This window comes from Pholis gunnellus (assembly GCF_910591455.1).
Source record: "Pholis gunnellus genome assembly, chromosome: 19".
Lineage (NCBI taxonomy): Eukaryota > Metazoa > Chordata > Actinopteri > Perciformes > Pholidae > Pholis > Pholis gunnellus.
Genome location: NC_136546.1, coordinates 2,450,810 through 2,471,645, shown reverse-complemented (window position 1 = coordinate 2,471,645; position 20,836 = coordinate 2,450,810). Strand labels below are relative to the sequence as shown.

Genomic DNA, 20,836 nt, shown 5'->3' with positions numbered 1-20,836 from the left:
TTGGGACTCGTGGTGCTTGTAGGAGCAGATATGACTTGCAAGTTCCTCAAATTAAAAAGTATTAATGGAGTCAACCTAAAGCTAGTTGAACTGTATGGATGTGAACAGAGAATATGCATCATTGCTAATATTCTGCTAATAGGAGCCTGTTGGAAACTGAAGAGAAATTTTGATCTCCAACTCTGTGCACCGTGGCGATCAATTTGAAATACTGCGTTTGTTGAATTTATTGCCAGCTCTAACTTTGTCAACTCCATCCTTAGCTCCGACTTCACAGAAGGTCTTGTTCTAGCATTTTGTTTCTCGGGAAGCTTTGGCCTAGAAGACTAGTAATCACGTTTAATGTCACCCAAACATTGATCACAAACACATCCGTGGTAAAGCATCTCACTGCTGCGTGTTTTCGTGTGTTCTATGGTGCAGTTGATAGACCATCCTCCTCGCACAGTCCAGACCCCCACCATGCGCTCAGGAGGGTACGGCAGCATTGGACGCTCCTCTCCCAAGGTCAGACATTCTTCTGTAGGCTCACACTTCATTGGTGAACTTTGCCACAACAGACTTCATGTGTTGTTAATAACCACTGATTGTGTCTCTCTTGCTCGATCATGCTCATTTCTTCATGCACTCCACAGCCCAAAGCACATCAGTTTGTGGTGAAGTCATTCAGCACTCCCACTAAGTGTAACCAGTGCACTTCCCTCATGGTGGGGCTCATACGTCAAGGCTGCACCTGTGAAGGTAAGGACAGGAATATGGAAACTGGGATTTAAACTGTTCTGCCAACTCCGATTTAACCCGTAGACACCATTACATCTCTATAACACACCCAAAACCTGCATAATATATTGCCTCAAAGATTCCAGCTTATATTATTCTCATGTTAAAGTTCAACTAATTCCCAATTTAAAGATTAAAACTACAAAGCTAGCTCGCCCTTTCTCCATTGATTTTAAAATCTGATACATGACCAGTTAAACACCTCATTTGTCCTCCTCTTGTCTCCGTCTCTCTCCTTGTCCAGTGTGTAACTTCTCCTGCCATGTAACCTGTGCGGACAAGGCTCCGGCCGTGTGTCCCGTTCCCCAGGACCAGACCAAGGGCCCGCTGGGTATCGACCCTCAGAGGGGTATTGGTACTGCGTATGAAGGACACGTCAGGGTGAGTCAGGCCCTGGTTGTCTATGCCTTCAAATAGTTACTTCAAGATTGAACATTCAGCCTCCCTGCTTTCTTCCCAAATCCACACAAATGTTAACACGAGCTGTAGCTTTTGGTTACACTTGGATTTGAGGTGTCTTACAGTACCGTGACGGCTCACACTTGAGTGCAGATGCCCCAAGTGGGAATTCAATCTGAATTGTCACCTTTGCATTTCTAACACTGTAGAAGGTATTTTTGCTACGAGCTTCGGTGTAGGTCCAGTTATTTCACTCACCCATGTCTCTGTGTCTGTCCTAGGTGCCCAAACCGACAGGAGTGAAGAAAGGTTGGCAGAGAGCAATGGCTGTGGTGTGTGACTTCAAACTGTTCCTCTACGAACTGGGAGAAGGAAAAGCCACGCAACCAAGTGTAGTAGTCAGCCAAGTCATAGATATGAGGTAGGAGAAGTGTGGAAACTCTTCTTAGTCATTAATGAATACTCTATTCTGTCCTAGATAGTTCGGTGGTTTGGTTTAGCTGATAAATGTGACAAAGACAAAAAGCAAATAGTCACATTTCAGAAGCTGAAACTAGAAGATGTTTGCCATTTTTGCTAGAAAAATGACTCGATAGATAATCAAATAGTTGCGGATTCATTTTCTGTAGATCATTTAATGTATTAATAATCTCTATGAACATACCTTTATATGAATGCAGAATCTGTACACAAGATTTTGGTTTTGGAAGCGTTCTGGTTTCTGTTTGCAGTCCATTTGTAGTGTGAGTAGTATTGACCAATCACGTTTGAGTGTGCTTTGGTTGAATGCAGGTTAACAGTCTGTGAGGAGAGTTAACGAGGCGGTGGCACTGGCCGTAATGCAATCTGGGCACTGATGATGATTTAGCATTTTATCTGAAAACATTATCTGCATTGAAAACATGAAACAATCGGGTCGTCTCTCAACTCAAACATAATTTTCGCATCTTCATCGTGCAAGTGCAAGGGAAATAAATTGTTCGGCGGATAACTGCTGGCTTCACCAGAACCACAGAAATCTTGTCCATTGCCCCCAGAGGCTTTCATTGTCATCAAATGGATGGCCGATGGATTCTGAGGTTGTAGAACATTCGACCAATCATGGCAGCTCTAGGTCCTGGATGTCTAACCATTGATCTCATTCCTGTCATCCAGGGATGAAGAGTTTTCAGTCAGTTCTGTCCTGGCCTCTGATGTCATCCACGCCAGCCGCAAAGATATCCCTTGTATATTCAGAGTAAGTTTTCTTTATTGTTTTGTTTTTAGCAACCAAAAGTTTCCAAATGATCTGAATCCCACGAAATTCTGACATACTATTCAACACGTAATGTGACCTCTCACCTCTTCTCTCCTCAGGTGACAGCGTCCCAGCTCTCCCACTCCAGCAACCACAAGCCCTCCATCCTGATCCTGGCCGACAGCGATCAGGAGAGGAACAAATGGGTGGGCCTCCTCAACGAGCTCCACCGCATCCTCAAGAAGAACAAGCTCAAGGAGCGCTTCGTCTACGTCCCCAAGGAGGCTTACGACAGCACCCTGCCGCTCATCAAGACAACACAGTCTGCTGCTATCATCGGTGGGCCTTCAACACTCACAGTACTACAAGAAAACATGATATGTTCCTGCTGATCAGGATCCCAGATGTACATTCTCAACAGTAGACCGCTCTTTCTTTGTGTATTTGCAGCCGGGTGTTGTTGTTCCAGGTAGAGCTGTTTTCTTCACAGAGAACCAATTAGTTTCCTGTTTGGTTTTCATCGTGTTGTGAAAATAGAAACTAGCAGGTTGGAACCTTTTCTGTCTCCGTACTGGCACTGAAACGGACGCCTGCTTCATTTGCTTTGCCCTCAGATCACGAGCGTGTCGCCCTGGGCAACGAGGAAGGCCTTTTTGTCATCCATGTCACCAAAGATGGTAAGATCCACTCTCAAGGATCTGTTCTGTGTCCTTGTTCACTTGTGGTGTCCCCCTCCCCCTCTTGCTGTTGTAAATGTGTTACTGTGTGTTCATGTCACTCCCAAAACCGCCCGCTTCTGTTCCTCTTTTATCTTCACTGCTTCGTCTCTCTCCCTCCTTCATCCTCACTTCTTTATTCACTCCGTCCTCAGAAATAATCCGGGTGGGTGACAACAAGAAGGTGCACCACATCGACCTGATTCTCCAGGAGCAGCTGCTGGCGGTCATCTCCGGCAGGAACCGCCACGTCCGTCTCTTCCCCACGCAGGCCTTAGACGGCCGTGAGACCGAGTCCTACAAGCTGGCTGAGACGAAGGGCTGCCAGACCATTGTCTCCGGCCCCGTCCGCAACGGCTCGCTCACCTGCCTGTGTGTGGCCATGAAGAGACAAATCATATGCTACGAGGTCAGAAAACACAGACCGGCTCCTCTGAATAATGAATGAATCATTTCTTTCTTGCTAACTTGAGTGCTTTTGTTTATCTAATTTATATCACTTCCTGCTGTAAAACCTCCAGGTGAATAAGAGTAAAGGACGTCACCGTCGACTACGAGAGGTGCAGGCCCCGGGGCCCGTTCAGTGGATGGGTCTGCTCACTGAGCGTCTCTATGTGGGCTACCAGTCTGGCTTCACCCGCTACAGGTACTCTACCAGTTCACGGACTGATCTAGATACAGTGGAGACGTTATGTTAATGGTTGTTACCATATGTTACGGTTTGTTTGTTCCTCATCATTGCTGAAATACTGGACAGAGATGTGGACTAGAGTCAGATTCACTTAATAAGGTCTCCACTTGATTTGAACGGACTGAAAAAAAGACTTGGGAGTTGCTTAAGACTTGGACCAAATGATTTGATGTCTTATATATGTATAAATGATCTGAGTGAATCTGACTCTGATGACCTCCACAGTGTCCATGGTGACATGTCCCCTGTCAACCTGCTCCACCACGAGGACCACACCCTGGCCTTCATCCCCCAGCAGAACCTGGAGGCCCTCTGTGCTGTGGAGATCTCCAGCAAGGAGCTGCTGCTTTGCTTCAGCGCCATCGGAGTATACGTGGACTCCCAGGGCCACAGGTCGCGTCAGCAGGAGCTGATGTGGCCAGCTGTTCCCAACTCTGCCTGTGAGTGCAGGCAATCATGTTCAGTTTACATGGTGATGAAATGAAGAGGCAGATTTCTGAACAAAATGACTTTTCCTTTTGTCCAGGCTACAACGCCCCCTACCTGTCAGTGTACAGCGAAAACGCCGTCGATGTGTTTGATGTCAACACCATGGAGTGGATCCAGACCATCCCTCTCAAGAAGGTCGGTGCTGTGGACTGTGTTCTGTTGTGAATATGACATGACTAAAGCAAGTGAAAGCAACGCTGAGGTGTATTAATGGCCACCAGGGGGCGACTCCTCTGGTTGTATAGAAGTCTATGAGAAAATGACTCTACTTCTCTCTTGATTTATTACCTCAGTAAACATTGTAAACATGAATTTATGGTCTCAATCTCTAGTTTCAAGTCTTCTTCAATACAGCATGATGTTCATTTAGTAGATGATGGTCCATTTAGAGTCATATAGACCATAAAGCAGGGGATGCTTTAGATATTGGTCGTCTCTAAATCTCTTATTCAGCGTGTGGTTATTGAACGTTCGGTTGTAGCTCCACAGAAGCATCACTTCTGGTTACAACAACACAAAATGGTGACGACTCGAATGCAAACCTCATTGTCTCTAAACTGTGGTCCCCTGACGTCACGGTGACTTTGTCCACTTCTTCTGTAGTCTATCTATGGTGTTGATTCCTCTAGACACCTGGATGCGTCTCTGGCTCCACCTGGTGAATTAGATGAATGAATCCTATTGGCCTCTGTCACCATAGCAACCAGATGCCACCCTGCCATAGTGATAGATGAAATAACTCCAGATTTTACTTCAGATTTGTGATACAGTACATTTCCTGAGTGAAACCGGTGATTACTGATCAGAAATCAGTTTTGCTTAGTGATGGATTGCTCTACTTGCCCTTCAGGTGCGACCCCTGAACGTTGACGGCTCTCTGAACCTGCTGGGACTGGAAACAGTCCGGCTCATCTACTTTAGAAACAAGATGGCCGGTAAGAACACCACACGGCTAAAAACTACAAAAATGTCCAGGATGACGGTAAATTGTACTGAAAGATGTATTCCATTGTAAAGTCGAGGGTCTTTAGCTCCAGCAGCAGATGTAGCTGCAGGCCTTGTTTCCTCACTGTTTAACCCTTCATCTGCTCCTTATACAACATGTTCTGTACAACAAAAGCAGCTTGAGTAACAGCAGGTTTGACTTGCCACTCTAAATCACCAAAGCACATTTGCATCGCTCTGTAGTCGTTCACGTAAACATGCCTGCGGCTTTGTTGCGCTCTTCCAGAGGGCGATGAGCTGGTCGTCCCGGAGACGTCAGACAACAGCAGGAAGCAGATGGTGCGCAGCATGAACAACAAGAGACGCTTCTCCTTCAGGGTACCGGAGGAAGAGCGGCTTCAGCAGAGGAGGTCGGTACCTGCAGGATGAGGATTTATACTCTCTCTGCATCACCTGAGATTTGTCTCTGCTGCTGCAATCCCATCACCAGTTTAAGCCTCAGCTTCTTGTGCATCCTGTGTTGCCATGTAGAAGTTAATAACCTTTTTATTGCATATCCATGAACCAGTTGGTAACAGCACTGGCACCACTGATTTCATCATCACTATGTTGTAAGACTGGAGGAAAGCTAATAAAATGCATCGCACCAAACGTTGGCAGTAGAAACTAATCATTTTAAACACATGTCATCGCATACACTTGCTTGTACAGCTGCCTTCTCGTTGAAGAGCATGCAGGGGAACCAAAACCAATATTACATGTTGTAGATATTCGACAGCAGTATAAACTCTGTGTCTCGACTTATCTTTTGTTTGTGTTTGTGTCTCCAGAGAGATGCTGCGAGATCCAGAGATGAGGAACAAGCTGATCTCTAACCCCACCAACTTCAACCACGTGGCCCACATGGGACCAGGAGACGGGATCCAGATCCTTAAAGACTTGCCCATGGTACACTCACACATATATTTATATACATGCATACACACACACACACACACTTGCATAAGTACATACAGGTGCACACACATTGTTCCTAAAGACTTGTTTTAGCAGACTGGAGCACACAAACATAGAGGTACATATCTAAACAGACACACTGGGACTGTTTGAAATGTGTGTGTTTGTAGACCGGCTTTTGTAGACCCCCCCCCCCGCCACCACCACCCTGCAGCATGTCAGCAATTGAGCAGAGAAAGTCTGTTTCCAAATGATTCCCTGTTTAGTGAACCAACCTGAAAAGCTTGGTTGAGTCACACGATGAACCTCCTCCCCCTCCAATCTTCCTCTCATGCTGCTCCTCCTGACTGGCTGTGCGTTAACGGAGACCATGCATGTGCCTATCTGCTCAAACCTCAGTGGTCAATCACCCGCGGCGCCACATTTCGGTTCAGCTGTAGAGCATGTCGTCCATCCACGCTCCTCACTCCTGTCCCCTGCACTGCACTCTGTGTTGTGTGTGTGTGTGTGTGTGTTTGCTCTGTGCGTGTTTAAACCAGAACGTTCGTGTTCAGGAGAGCCGCGCGGGTTTCAGCGGTTCGGTCAGCATCCCCTCCATCACCAAGAACCGCGGCGAGCCGGGCCGCTCCATGAGCGCCAGCAGCGGACTGGGCATACGTGAGTAACCGCAGGACCCCCGTCGCTCCTCGTAGAACCAGAGTCACTTCAGTAACTTCCATCCCCCGCGGCATTAATTTTTTTTTCTCAAGAATTCTTCCGTCCGTCCTCTCCGTCCAGGCTCGTCCTCCCAGAACGGCAGCGCCCTGCGCAGAGAGCTGTCCGGAGGAAGCTACGGATCCAAACGGCAGACCATGACCTCTCCCTCTGAGAGCTCGCTGTCCTCTGGCGGAGGCATGGACTGTGGTGACGCTCCACTCTCCCAGTTTGACAGAGAGGTCCGTAAATACACCGTCACTGTACACATCACAAGAGTCTATGTGAAACACTGTCTTTAAAGAGAGTTTGTTACGGATGGCCGTCATCCAAATGCACATCATGATTGTAGAAGCTAGACGTTATCTAGCGTTTGAAGAAGCGATCCCATTGTTCCCCATTGAAAGAACTCCTCCCTGTCCCATCCGTCACAAACATCCCGGCCTCTGGGCGCAGGCCTCTCACCTCATCCACCTCTCTGACCGGTTAGCTCCCTCCTCCCCCTGTATAGCCTCTCAATGGTACCTGCTTTAGCTCGGGCTAGTTGTTGCCTCAAACGACTGAATTGAACTATTGCTGATTAACAGTCTGAACCCATCTTTAACACCTGAGATGTAAGTGGAGTCAGACAGAGGTGGCGTTTCGTTACAATCATCCTCCCTATGTCGCTTCATGTTCACATAGCACCATCGGTTTTATACATTTCCTTACAAATAAAATGGATCAAACGGTAAATACATCAGCTCTTGCGGCAACTTCTACCTCCCATCCACCCAGACCGCCTGCCATCCTCCCCGTGCCCCCCCCCCCCCCCCCCTTTCCCCCATCCTCATGGCCCATAAGCCTGGACGCTGTCAGCTCCATTTTTGCCCCATCCCACTCAGCTGTGCCTCGCCCCCCCCATCCCCTCCGCCTCCCCCTCTCCCACCCCAGCATGTTGTCTGTGGGCCGGGCGCTGAGTTCTGAACTCTCCTCTGCAGTGGCAGGCAGTCTCACCGTCGGAGAAGACCCCCGATCTGAAAAGGGCTTTAAGGACCCTGCTTAGTAAGATGAAGGTAATGTCAACTGCTGCCACGACTGCACCCAAACACACAACGGCGAGCACGAAGAACACACTGTGTCATTTTCAGTATCTGTCAAACAAACACATCAGCACGAGGTGCGTTTGAAGCTGTAGTCACATGTTAGCCAAGCCTCCGCCCTGCCACGGCTCTCGCTGCTCCATTTCAGCCCCGTCACCTCAGCAGCATCTGTTTCACCAGAGCATCAGTCTGCCCTCGCCTGGCCTGTGTCATGTGTCCCTTTTCTGATTTGAATACGCTGCTGCTGCTGAACACGTCGTCCCACAATCACAGAGCATGTCTGCTTCCACTCAGCCCCATGATTCTAACCACGAGCAGTCCGGCTCAGAGCACAACTAGGCCAGACGGATACCCAACAATGAGTGTGCTCAGGGTTCCATTCATCTTTCTGTGAAGGGAAAATACATCAAAGTGATTGATTTCATTAGATTGCATCTCTGGCTCAAAAGACAATGACTGACTGGTTCATATGGGGGGGAGGCTGCACAGTGTCGCATAGACAAATGTAGCTGGGCAGTGCTTCTCCCAATACACAAGCTCTGCATCCTCTGCAGTGAACACATAGAACAGACAGCTGCCCATCTACCTTGACTTGTGAGCAATAGATGGCTGATACCACTTTGCAGTGTGTGTGTGTGTGTGTGAACGCGTGACGCTTCATAGCTCCGGTGTGTTGTTGCTGCAGCTGTCGATGGTAGAGGTGAGGCAGTAGAGCTTTTTGGTGTTTGTGAACAGGTTTAGACGGGAGACGCTCGTCTTCACACAGCACATGAGATCTTTGTAAATCCCCGAACCTGAGGACAGGATCACTGAACGCACATACTGGACCACACGTGTCCTCTATTTGTGTAAAAGGGAAGGAGTGGCAGGCATCCTGTCTGGTTTAATGTCCTCACATAAGTCGTACTGTATGTGCTGTACAGTATGAAGGGTTACCCCCCCCCCCTCCCCCTCATCTGGCCTGCCTGCATGTTTGTTTTCCTTCAGCTGATCATTTCTGGTCAATTGAGCTGTTCATGTGCTGATGATGTGGAATGTAGTGGAAGACGAGAGGGGGGGGGTGCAATGACATTCAATCTGCCTTTCCATCTGTCCTCCCCCCTAAACAGGGAGAAAGAGTCTGCATGCTTACATAGAGCAGAGCAGGGAGCCTTCATCCCCCAGAGAAGTCCACACAGAAGCAGTTACTTTAGAGGACTGACACACACAGAATGACTGTAGTTTATGTTAGAATTGCTGCTTTCATCATCTGATTTATGCACTTTTACCTCTTTTCACCCTCTGTCTTCACCTCTCTCTCCATTCCTCTCCTCCTCCTCCAGGATTCGGACTCGCCCCGTCACTCCACGGCCTCCAACAGTTCCACCTTCAGCAGCCCTCCCAGTCCGGCCTCCCCACACAAGGCCAAGTCCCTGTCCCTGGAGAGCACAGACCGCATGGGCTGGGACACATGAGCCTCCGTCAGCGCCCCCCACCCCCCCAACAACCCCACCGATCTGACCGACAGCACAGGACTCCAAATAACCCTCCTCTCCCTCCTCCGCCTCTCGCATCCTCTCTGAATACTCCCCCTCACTGCCCAGAGAACTGCACCCCCCAACGAACATTCGTCCCACTTTTACAACCTCAGTTTGTCTCGTCGTACTTCCAGGACACTGAGAGAGAGTCCGTCGTTCTGAAATATGAGTGGTAGTGTACACGTGGGTGCTGATGTTTGAGGGTGCAAGTGTGTGTGTGTGTGTGTGTGTGTGTGTGTGTGTGTGTGTGTGTGTGTGTGTGTTTGAGAGAAGCTGTGCATGTGTTCATGTGTGGATTCAGAACGTATGATACAGGAAAGAGAAGCTCCCGTCTCGGCTCAGTTCGGCTACCAAGCGAAGCGTCGTCCCTCTGTCCTTGGCCCCTCTGTCCTTGGCCCCTCTGTCCTTGGCCCCTCTATCCTTGGCCCCTCTATCCTTGGCCCCTGTTGAGATTCACTCTAGACTCTAAAACCTCACGATGCAACAAAAAGAGAAGAGGATTATTATGGAGAGAACGTGATTTGTACTTGTACATAGGACCCTCTGGGTTTTAGGGGACAATATTTTAATTTATTTATCAATCTTAGACGAGGAAAGCTAGGTTTGCTTCATGGCCTGAATCAGACGGGTGGAGCTTAACCCCTCCTCACTTCCCTCCTTTGCTTTCTCTTTGGGTGCTGCAAAAATTGAAAATGTAAAAAAAAAAAAAAGAGAGAAAGGAAAGCAATGATTTTTGTTATTTCTTTTGCTCATGATATTAAGTGCAGTGACTTTATAATATTTTTTTATTTTGACCATCAGCAACAAGCAGCGTGACATCACCACAGCTCCTCTGTGCTACTCTCTCCCTCATTGGTCCAGTGTGAGTGACATCATCCAGCCGCCCCTGGACGTGTCCTCCATCGTAGCGCTGACGTCCCACTTTGCTGTACAACCAAACTGAACAGCTCGCGGGTTCCATCACAATAATGTACATAGGTTCAAAGTAGAGAGTAATATATGATAAGGAAAATACTAAAGCGAACTACACGGGAAAGACACTAAATCCTTTCACTTTTATTTTCCATGTTTTGTTTCTTCTGAGTGATTTGGGGTTGTATTCACACAAAAAGGCCATTTTAAACCACTTTCCAGTTTTCTTTTTTACCGATTGATTTTAGATTGGTTTGTTTTATATTGTATGTACGACACGCATTGTGTGTTAGTTTTGTTTTTTCCCCACTCGCTTTGTGTTTGAGTGAAGAAACCTCCCGTATGGATGGACACGGCTGCCCGTACTGTAGAGTGAACACGTGAACTATCTCACACACACACACACACACACACACACACTGAGGTGGTGTTTTTATGCAGCCAATGCCTTGTCCTGCTTTGATCATTTAATCAACAGTTAGTGTGTGTTGTGAACGCGCTGTGGTGCCTGGATGGGGAGAGCAGTCCTTCCACTGAGCTTGATTTAACCAAAAAGAGGGAGACTTTGACACTGTTGAGTCTTTCTCACAGCCTTTGCATATTCTGTAGTTTTGGTTGATCTGTTCACTACAAAGCAACATTTGTAAGAGCTCTTGATTAACGAGAACACTAAAATGAGAATGTAAACACTTAAGAATTAGCACCGTTTGTCTTGGTAAAGCGCAGATACAGTAACCTCAGTGCTACCTGTTGTCTGGATCTCTAAACCCCCTCCAGGCGGCTTTTCTTTGGCAGCGTGGAAAAGCCTCTGAAAGAGCATTTTACGGTGTGGCAGCTCCTGGCAGGAGAGCGGGGCGTTCACAGCCAAAACCACTTACCTCTGCTGACAGACCCATAGAAGAAGAAGCATTTGACTTGAGTCGCTCAGAGGGCAGAATGGGGTAAAGCTGTAAGGGAACAATAAGCACGGAGCTGAAAAGTGTCCCGACATTGAACACTCACTACAAAGTGGTTCTAATGTGGTTTTATCTGTACTCTTTAGGAACAGGCTGAGAGCTTCATGTGCCGTACAGATTCCTGGGTCACAACCCTCCACTTTATTCTTGTTTGTTAGAAAGGGAAACGAGTTCATCGGTGGTCATTCCTGCCGATTCCCCGGTTTTGAACACCGTGCTAAAAAACCCATTCCAATTTCTTTTTTCTTTTTTTTTTTAAGTATTCCATTTTTTAAGCAGAGAGACGGGAGGTTTGGAACACCTCAGTGTGACGCAGCTGCTTCTATTCCAAACAAACAACCACCTCTTGTAAAGCTAGTGAGTCTGGAGTTTCTGTAGAATGTATTAGATGGGCGGGGGGGGGGGCTGTTTTAGCCAGGTGTTTTATTATTGGCCATTATTGTACAGAAAAACTGACCCTAGACATGCCAGTTTAAGGAGAGGGGAGGAGAAACTCAGGAAATGTCAGAACCAATGAATTCTTTTCATTTCGATGAAAATGAGTGTTTGATGGATGGATGAGAGAGAGAGAGAGAGAGAGATGAGTCTGGCTGTAGTGAGCAGTAGATGTGACCCGGTGGAGAGGACAGGAAGAGAGAAGAAGAAGAAGAAGAAGGTGACTTATGGCTGAGGTGCCACCGTGGTAACATTTAAGAAGAAGAAAATAATACAAAATAAATAATTCAAACGCCTTTGCATTTCAGTGAGGTCTTATCTACAGTACCTTCTATATTATTTTGCTCTTTCATATCATATTACACTTTGTTTTTTTCTAGGATTGCTTTGTAATAATTTGTACAGTTTTGCATGTTATAGATGTAATCATTTTGTTTTTCGGTTTGTTTTACTTGGACTTGCTCCTTTTTGAACGGTTTGGGCGTTTTACTGAGGATAACCCACTACAGGTGATGTAGATTCTTTTTTGCACAAAAAAAAAAATATTTAAGGTGTAAGGTCAAAACAAAAAAATAATGTATGGAACTGGCTGCCACACTTATGTGGAGAACTCATATTAACCTGACTCCGATGTATTTCAATAAAGCGGAGGGCTGTTACAAATACATCCAGTGTGTCGCTGTGTGGTCATTACTCCTGATGAATGTCTCTCTGTCCGTTCTTTACAAAAACTTTATTACAACAGTTCCCTTTTTACATCTATACAAGTTTTGCCACTAGAGGAAATGTCGGTCTAACATTTGACAGTAGCCATACAAGTAAGGTCACATTTGAAACGGGACAAACTACTGATTCTAATGTACGGGCGCTCTATCTATTCAAACTGTGAAGGTGTGTTCACACAAAGCTAAACCACTGAACAGACATCGTACCCACTGTGTTAGCTGCTAGCTAGACAGCAACAGAAACACCAGCTGTTCAGCGCCTAACAGGCAAATTCTGAAGTAGAAGCCTTTGACTCTTCTTTCCACTGACTTGGTGGCTCATCATGCCGTCAGTAGAATCTGCTCAGCGTTCAGTCATAAGGCAGGAGTTTGGATTCAGCTTTTCCTGTATTTTAGCCCTTGCATTGTGACAAACAAACATTTTTCCTCTTATTACATCACAACAAAGCAATGAAATACCTCAATATGTAAAAAAACATTTTTTCTAAATGAGACTATGCTTTACAGTAAAGTTCAGGAGTCATATACAGCATCTGTAGAGAGAGCTTCCCAGAGGTTGTTCTCTAAACTGTGTTGCCCCTCATGTGGAGTTTCATATCAGGTGTGAATAAATTGCCTTTATAAATACGTTTTCAGCAGGTTAAGTTCCCAGAATCTTATTTAAAACAAAAAAAAAGAGTGGAGACGGCAAAACATTTCAAATGTAGCCAGTAAATGTTGAAAAAAAGAACACACCCCCCCGAGTGCTAACAAGCACAGTGTCTAACCATCACTCAGTCCCTTTATACAAACAAGTACAGTACAAGTCACAAACAGTCCAGTGTTGATCGACTGCTCAGTAAAGTAGGTCCAACAGTCATTTTCCAGTGTTGGTTATCCACAGGTCGTCATCGGGACCATAGGATCGTTGTGAACTTCAGTTTTTGGGATCAGCTAGTGGGTTGAGTAAAGCTGAGAGGACATTTTAAGGCATCGATCCACACTCAGTCCTCTTGCTTGGGCTGGATGGAGCCCTGTTCTAGCTAACGTCGTCAGTAAACTGCCTCAGCGCTGAGCTCCCAAATTCAACAGGAGAGGACTCCACAGTGGTTGCTCCTCTGCATTCTGTCAAGCTTACTGTGGATTCTCACGCATTCTTTAATTTTCTAGAAAAAGCAAGTCCTCTTTCGCTCTCCCTTCCAGTCACATCTTCAGAAGCATCTCGGATCCTCTTCAGGCTGTGGCTCCGTCCTCCTCCAGGACTCTGTGAATCCCGTTTCCAGGGACACCGAGGACGGCTTGGGTGGTGCTGGTGAGGTCCCTGATGCTGCTGTGCCGTGATTGGCTCTCCAGTCGTTGGGTGGAGCCGTGCCGTGATAGGTTGGTGCTGCAGTGTCTGGACTGCAGTTGGTCGTTGAGGCGAGACATGCTTCCGTAGGGCAGCCGGTCGTCTGTGGCCCGGAAACTGGAGGCCGTATATCTGGGACAAAGACAAACAGCAGCATCAGGAGCCGGGCTCTCTGTGGACGAATGCAGGACAGACACAAACCACCTCTGAAGGATATGAGACCCACCTGTCATCTCGGGGGCGCTGCAGGCTGCCGTGGTAGCTGCTCATCTTGGAGCGTGCGCTGCGGACCGAGCCGGCCCGGCTGGTGCTGGCGCTGGGCGGTTCATCCAACATGGCCAGGTGGGTGGACGAGGCGTGGGTGGAGGTCCCCTGGGTGGACGTGCCTCGGGACTTCCTCACGATGGGCGCGTTGGGGTCCCTGAGCAGCAGCTGGGCGAAGTCGGGCTCCTGGAGCACCTGTCTGCTCTCGTTGACCATCCCGCTGCAGCAGGTGAAGGAGGAGGGCAGGGAGGGAGTGGAGCAAGAGGAGGAGGAGGGGAGTGGAGGAAGGGAGGGCAGGGAGAGACGCAACAGGGTGGGGAGGGACAGGGGGAAGGTGGTGGGGTGGTGGGGGTGGTAGAAGAGAATGGAGGAGTGGGTGGAGCAGGCGGTGGGAGAGGAGGTTAATGCTCTGAGTTTGGAGGGGAGGGGAGTGAGCGCAGAGAAGGGCCAGTGTTCAACACCAAGCCATGTACACACATCTACACACATCTACACACATCTACACACGTCTATGTACATCTACACACATCTACACACATCTATGTACATGTACACACATCTACATACATGTGTACATAGATGTATGTAGATGTGTGTACATGTACACACATGTATACACACTGACTGTCACTAGACAACCAGCTTCAAGTACAGGACAGTGTTTGAGCTCAGTATGAGAGCGCAGCATCAGTGCACGTTGTCCCATATCTCCTCATATTACTGTATGAGGTACTCATCCATAGACACGTTATTACCTACGGTAAATAACGGTGAGCAAACGTAATGTGCTGCTGTTGAATAAAGTATATAATATGTCTTAAAATGTCATCAAAACGTTATAGTATACTATGTTTGAAAAAGGCATTAAAAATCCATAGTATAACAAAAAGAGTATAGTATCTCAAAATGTCATAAAGACTTCATTCTAAAAAAGTGAGAAAAGTCAAATCATATATATTGAATTATTTTGTTGTGTTTTTTCTTTTTGTCTTGCTGTATAATAATTCCTCATTCCCACAATATGTGAGCTGAATCTGCATGAAGGTATTATGTTAGAATAAATGAGATTAAGAATCCACTGATCTTTATTATTATTCTATTATCACTACGAAGAGATGGAACGCTCAAGTTAAACATACTGCAAGTTGTTTAGTTTGCCACTTCTACTGATATATAGAGATATATAGAGATATATATCTCTATATATCTAAAGCCATGTGTACAGCTTAATGAACATCAGTGTGCATTCAGTACGTACTCTTTGCGTCTCTTGCCGTGGAAGAAGCTGGCCCACTCGAAGCAGGTCTTCTTACTGCCCACCCAGAACACAGAGGGGATGCCCACGATCAGCATCATCACGTACTTGATCAGGAACAAGGCCAGGTCAGGACGGCTGGTGCGCTCCACCTACAGGACACAGACATGCACAGGGCTGTGCTTATTCTCTGGAATGTACAGTGTGTGTGTGTGTGTTCTGTACCATCACTGACATACATATCGCTCTAACAGCTGATAACTAACAGTGCTAATAGTATCTTCCTGCTGCTTCCTACGTGTTTATTGTCTTTTCTCTTCTCTTTCATGGTCATTCTACGGTATTTACCAGTGCAGGTTAACATTTAACAGGTTTTATGTTTATGTTCACTTCATAAATATTAAAGTCTGTATAGTGCAGATCATATTTGTGGAGATGTAGGATTGAAGTAACTGTAGGTCAGTGTGGATGCAACTCTAATAACAAGGCACTGAATGTACTAACAGTGTAAATGCTGTTCTACTCTACTGTGAAGTCTTTCATCTCCAGTATAGAAGACGTAACGACGCCGTGCCGAGTCACCACACCGCTGCCTTCTGCCAGCTGGCCTGCACTGAAGCCCAGAATCAGGATCTCCTCCTCTCTTCCCGTCTCATTATGTGCTCACTATCACGCAGTCCCACACAGACGGAGTCATAGTGGTCTCATTATGAGTGGGCCCTGAGGCCCAGCGCTCCACACTCATTACAGCAGAGAGATGAGAGACTACAACCAACGTCCTCATTACAGACAGTACGGACTACCTTCTGCTGCTGCTACACAGGAGCTCAGGGCTCCAATGTCTGCTGTTCCTGTGTGGCTTCAGTCCATCACCAGTGTGTGTGTGTGTGTGTGTATGTGTGTGTGTGTTCAGCAGAGTGGAGGTCTGAGCCTCAGGGAAGGCTTTTAAGATAAATATAGTGAGGCACTTTGAGTCTATCTACTATCTACTGATGCACGTTACTGACGTGTGTGTGTGTGTGTGTGTGTGTGTGTGTGTGTGTGTGTGTGTGTGTATGTGTGTGTGTGTGTGTGTGTGTGTGTGTGTGTGTGTGTGTGTGTGTGTGTGTGTGTGTGTGCGCGTGCGCGTACTGTCATATGAACAGAGCAGGGTTGGGGGAGGGCTGGAAACTATGTTGTGATTTTGCACCTAGAGGCATCTCCACAGTGCACTGATGTATGGTGTATGAGGAGAACTGTGCTCAGATCTGCTGTAACTACAGTCTGTACGTGGTGCAGTTTGACCCCACTGACCCGTCCTCTCCAGCAGAAACATACACGCACACACACACACACACACAGAGGATTACTGCACTACACACACACAATGCAGTGTTTACGTGACAGATTAAGAGCACCACTCTGATCTTACACAATGCTCATGCATCTCTGCCCACAGCTCATTTCTACACATCAAATGAGTTCTAGTGAGCGTCTAGTGGTGCAAAGACACGGAAGCGAACGTCACTGCCTATTTTACAGGAAGTACACAGGAGTCTCTGACTGAGACCCAGATCAAGTGAAAATAAATACCAGTGCAGAGAGAGACTATTACTGCAGCACAATACTGAACACACACACCGAGTAGTCTGCACACCTGGAACTCTCCCTCCCTGCTCTCTCACAATCACTATCCACTTTGAGCATGCAGTGGAGAAAGCGGATGTGCTAAGGCACGCTCACATGGGAGGTGATACCTGGGAGAGAGAGAGCACCGTTTCAATTATTAACAGCTCTATCAGATGGAGTGTGTGTGTGTGTGTGTGTGTGTGTGTACTGATGCTGCAGGCTGTAGCAGCTCTGTGAAGCAAGCTACGGAGGACACGCACTCGTTTGTTTCATATATGACGGTGTGTGTGTGTGTTTAAATGCACAGTGTTTGGTCATATCGGGGACACACACACTCACTGAGCATCCTGCTCTCTAATGTCTCTGTGTGCAAACACATCTGGCAGTTGTCAGCCTCCTCCCAGCTGTTCGCTCCTGCTCTGTCTTCTAGCTTCCTTGCAAAAGTCCCAGTTGTACATTTAATGTGCACAAACATCTGTGCACACTGTGACAGACGTCTATGAACAAATGCGCCGGTATCTCAGCACCTCCAAGGGACTATACGTAGGTCTATAAAACTGAAGTGAGTGGGATTATGGGATATTTCAGCAACAGCTAAATGTTATATTGCAATAATGACATATACTGTTTGCATGTGTAATAAGTGTAATGACCATATGGTGTTAGACATTAGAAACTAAAAGTACATATCTTCAACTAGCAGGTAAAACACTCTTTGTTTTGTGCCCTCCTCCTCCACGTGGAGCTACCGAATCATTTAGGGGATTAGGAGTCATAACCAGTATAACCTGCAATGTGTTAATGATTTCTGCACTTCTTCTTAAGTCTACTCAAAATACTCTGTTCCATAAACTACACTTTAACGTTAATGTGATCCTAAACATAACGGCAATGCCGTCTCTTTTGAGCTCTAATAGACTAGTAGTTCATTGGAAAATGTTTTCCATGACTAGAAAGTGGGTCAACCAGGTGTTCTCCAGGTTTTCCTGGACTTGTGGGAGCCCTGACAGAGTTATGGACATTACCTGGTAGGGACAGGGGATGTGGTAATCTCTGCACTTCTCCTGGACCCAGGTGGTCTCCCAGATGGCCCGGTGGCTGTTCTCGTAAAGGTAGCAGGCCAGGACGGCCAGCAGAGGGACCAGGTAGAGCACGGAGAACACGGCGATGCGGATCATGAACTTCACCAGTTTCTCCTGGTTCTCCTTCTCCAGTGGAATCTCCATGCGGACTCGGTTCAGTGCTGCTATGCCTGCCAGCAGCAGCGCCACACCAACCTGGGAGGATGGGACAGAGGGATGGGTTCATGGTGTTCAGTGATCTTGTAAACCAGATCAGCGTTGACCGGCTGCATCTGTTAGCACTGAATGCTATGCTTTCACTTCTCAGGAATACTTTTCATACATGACACGCTCATTATCTCTCTGCTCCCATCAAGGTGAGGCATCACAATTAAACCATCTTTCAAGATATCTCTTGTTCTACTCTTCCTCACCACTACGTCCAATCCCAGCGGAGCCAGCAGGAACCAGCGCAGGGCCGTCAGGTTGTACAGCCCCACAAAGCACACCCCGCTGACGCTGTCTCCCTCGATCTTGTTCATGGCGAGCAGGGTGACGGTGAGGACGCCGGGGATGCCCCAGGCACAGGCGTGGAACAGGAGGGCCTTCTTCTCTATTGCCTCACTGCCCCACTTGGGAACAGCCGCCAGGAACCAGGTGATGGTCAGAATGACCCACCAGACACTGCCGGCCATGGTGAAGAAGTACAGCACCATGAAGAGGAGGGTGCAGGCCTGGGACAGAGAGAGAATGTACAGGTGGAGGATCGATATCAATATCTAGGCAGGAGACAAACCGAATAAAATACAGTCAGGAAAATATGTTTCTTTACCTTATTATGGGAGCCTTGGGTCACTGTTGAAGCCCTAAACCTCCCGGGACTCGCTGCGTTACAGGAAACTTTGTCCTCCAACAGAAACCCAAGGAAGAACACCAGGGACACCATCATGTAGCACACGGCGTAGAATATGATCGGACGCTCCGGGTAGCGGAAGCGCGACACGTCGATGAGGAAAGTCAGAAAGGTGAAGAGGGTGGCGGACAGACAGACGATGGACACCACCCCGATGACGTAGCGGGCGAACGTCAGCTCCTCCCGCGTGAAGTACATGTTGGAGCAGGGGGGCGAGCAGTCGCGGACCCCCATGAAGGAGTAACCGAGCTCGGGCTCGATTTTCAGTTCTCTCGGACACCAGAAGCCGTAGTCCCGCTGGACGGAGATGGGGGATTCAGTCGTGTCCGAGCCGGACAGCAGGTCCACGGGACGGGGGTAGGACTCGTCACAGTCTGGGAACCTGAGAGGAGATGAGACGGGATGATCTCAGGGATAGTTCACTGTTCAGATCACTGCCAACCAGTTTCAAAAGCCTCTCATAGCTTCTTAAGATTGATGAATACATTTTCTATGACAACTGGTGATTAGCGCTCACAGAAGTGCAGGAAAAATGATCACTATTATCACTGCGTTATATTATTCTCAGGTGTTTGTATCCCTATGATGGCACATAGTAGGAAGCTGACAGTAATTGAGGTGAGAGAGATGGAGGATGTCTTTGCATCACCAGCGTCCTGGACCAGCTCTCTAATGCAAAGCTTTATCAAAGTGAAATAACCTTTTCAACCTCACTTCTGGTCAGATCCTTCCTCAGCAGATTGTTTTTGAGTCATTCTTTCAAACCATGTGTGAAATCTTAAAATGACCCACTGAGTCTCCCTCCCCTTTGGTATTCACACTTGCAACCTTCTTGGTTGGTCCTTTATGGGTTAGTGTGTGTGTGTGTGTGTGTGTGTGTGTGTGTGTGTGTGTGTGTGTGTATCAGCCAGGTGCCTATGGGTTAACAGGAAATATAGAACTCTTGTAAAATGCTTACTTGCTCAATTCCTTCATAATATTTCTATAAGTCATCTCTTCTCCTTTGTGACGATGTGTGAATGCAATGTTGTTTTTGGCATTGCAGTCCTGTGTTGGACCAGTCCATGTGATGTGTTGCTACTGATGTGTGTCATTTGATGACTATCTGGTTTACCCTCTGGGCTTCAAACAGAGTTTGAATTAAGTCGAAGTGTTTAGTAGCCAGTTCTCAAAATCAGATCAACAGTTTCTGGAAACCATGGTATTCCTCGAAGCCTCTTCAGTACTGTGGTTCAGATATGTTACTCTTCACACACTCGCTGGACTCCTCACAAAAGAAATCTGATGCCGCTGAGATTAGCCCAGGGGAGAAGAATCACTGCTGTTGTACCAACCTGTTGCAGTCCATTTCCTGCGGCCAGCTGACACCAAACATGTCCATGAGTTTGTAGCAGTCGCTCTTGGCCTGCAGGCAGAGGCGGCGACAGGGCAGAGTCATCCGCCCGTACTCGGTGCACACCGGAGCGTAGAGCGCACACAGGAACATCCGGAGCTCCGGAGAGCACTGGAGGTTCACCATGGGATGGAACGGCTGCAGGTGGAGACGGAGGGGAAAGCAATGCAAGTGTAAATAAAAACAACAGCACTCAAGAATAAAACTCTTTTATTTGACACAGTTTAGGAAGACAACGCAGCCGGAGTGTGGCCCCAGCTTCACAACGAGGGCCAGAGAGAGGCACAAAGAGATCAGTGGAGCATGACTCCGACACTTTCTGGAGATGAGCCCACAAAAACAACTCTGGCCTCTTTCCTAATAATCCCCTCCACCCCATGATATTACCCCCCCATCCCCTCTCATCCTTCCCTCCAACCTTCAGACAGGAGGAGCACAACAAGCTGGCCCCCCCCACCTCTCTCACACACGCTGACAGGAC

General features: G+C 47.4%; 2 protein-coding genes across 7 annotated transcripts in view; one reads left to right on the top strand and one right to left on the bottom strand.

The window, feature by feature from the left end:
* The window catches only part of cdc42bpab (CDC42 binding protein kinase alpha (DMPK-like) b), a 75,255-nt gene extending 63,509 nt beyond the window's left edge, over nucleotides 1-11,746 (top strand). For 2 of the 4 annotated variants that reach the window (XM_079180052.1, XM_079180050.1), the window contains 17 exons: nucleotides 424-507; nucleotides 636-741; nucleotides 1,025-1,161; nucleotides 1,461-1,600; nucleotides 2,335-2,416; nucleotides 2,536-2,755; nucleotides 3,031-3,093; nucleotides 3,288-3,541; nucleotides 3,654-3,778; nucleotides 4,049-4,263; nucleotides 4,350-4,447; nucleotides 5,163-5,247; nucleotides 5,544-5,667; nucleotides 6,088-6,205; nucleotides 6,754-6,871; nucleotides 6,992-7,149; nucleotides 9,312-11,746. In XM_079180052.1, coding sequence (XP_079036178.1) covers nucleotides 424-507; nucleotides 636-741; nucleotides 1,025-1,161; nucleotides 1,461-1,600; nucleotides 2,335-2,416; nucleotides 2,536-2,755; nucleotides 3,031-3,093; nucleotides 3,288-3,541; nucleotides 3,654-3,778; nucleotides 4,049-4,263; nucleotides 4,350-4,447; nucleotides 5,163-5,247; nucleotides 5,544-5,667; nucleotides 6,088-6,205; nucleotides 6,754-6,871; nucleotides 6,992-7,149; nucleotides 9,312-9,443 — 2,259 coding nt within the window. In that variant the 3' untranslated portion in view covers nucleotides 9,444-11,746. The remainder of the gene's footprint in view (nucleotides 1-423; nucleotides 508-635; nucleotides 742-1,024; nucleotides 1,162-1,460; nucleotides 1,601-2,334; nucleotides 2,417-2,535; nucleotides 2,756-3,030; nucleotides 3,094-3,287; nucleotides 3,542-3,653; nucleotides 3,779-4,048; nucleotides 4,264-4,349; nucleotides 4,448-5,162; nucleotides 5,248-5,543; nucleotides 5,668-6,087; nucleotides 6,206-6,753; nucleotides 6,872-6,991; nucleotides 7,150-9,311) is intronic. The other 2 variants (XM_079180051.1, XM_079180053.1) reach the window with 2 other exon arrangements.
* Nucleotides 11,747-13,746: 2,000 nt separating this feature from the next.
* fzd3a (frizzled class receptor 3a) lies at nucleotides 13,747-20,493 on the bottom strand (the record flags this gene model as incomplete). 3 transcript variants are annotated; one of them, XM_079180044.1, is made up of 7 exons in its annotated part: nucleotides 20,297-20,493; nucleotides 18,882-19,344; nucleotides 18,484-18,783; nucleotides 18,014-18,265; nucleotides 15,384-15,532; nucleotides 14,088-14,534; nucleotides 13,747-13,993 (listed from the first exon to the last, which is right to left on the bottom strand). In XM_079180044.1, exons 1-7 carry the CDS (start codon nucleotides 20,479-20,481, stop codon nucleotides 13,747-13,749), a joined length of 2,043 nt encoding a protein of 680 aa, XP_079036170.1. In that variant the 5' UTR covers nucleotides 20,482-20,493. The 3 variants fall into 3 exon arrangements, with proteins under 3 accessions (XP_079036170.1, XP_079036171.1, XP_079036172.1); XM_079180045.1 differs by having other exon boundaries at nucleotides 13,747-14,029; nucleotides 14,088-14,345; XM_079180046.1 differs by having other exon boundaries at nucleotides 14,088-14,345.
* Nucleotides 20,494-20,836: the final 343 nt, after the last annotated feature.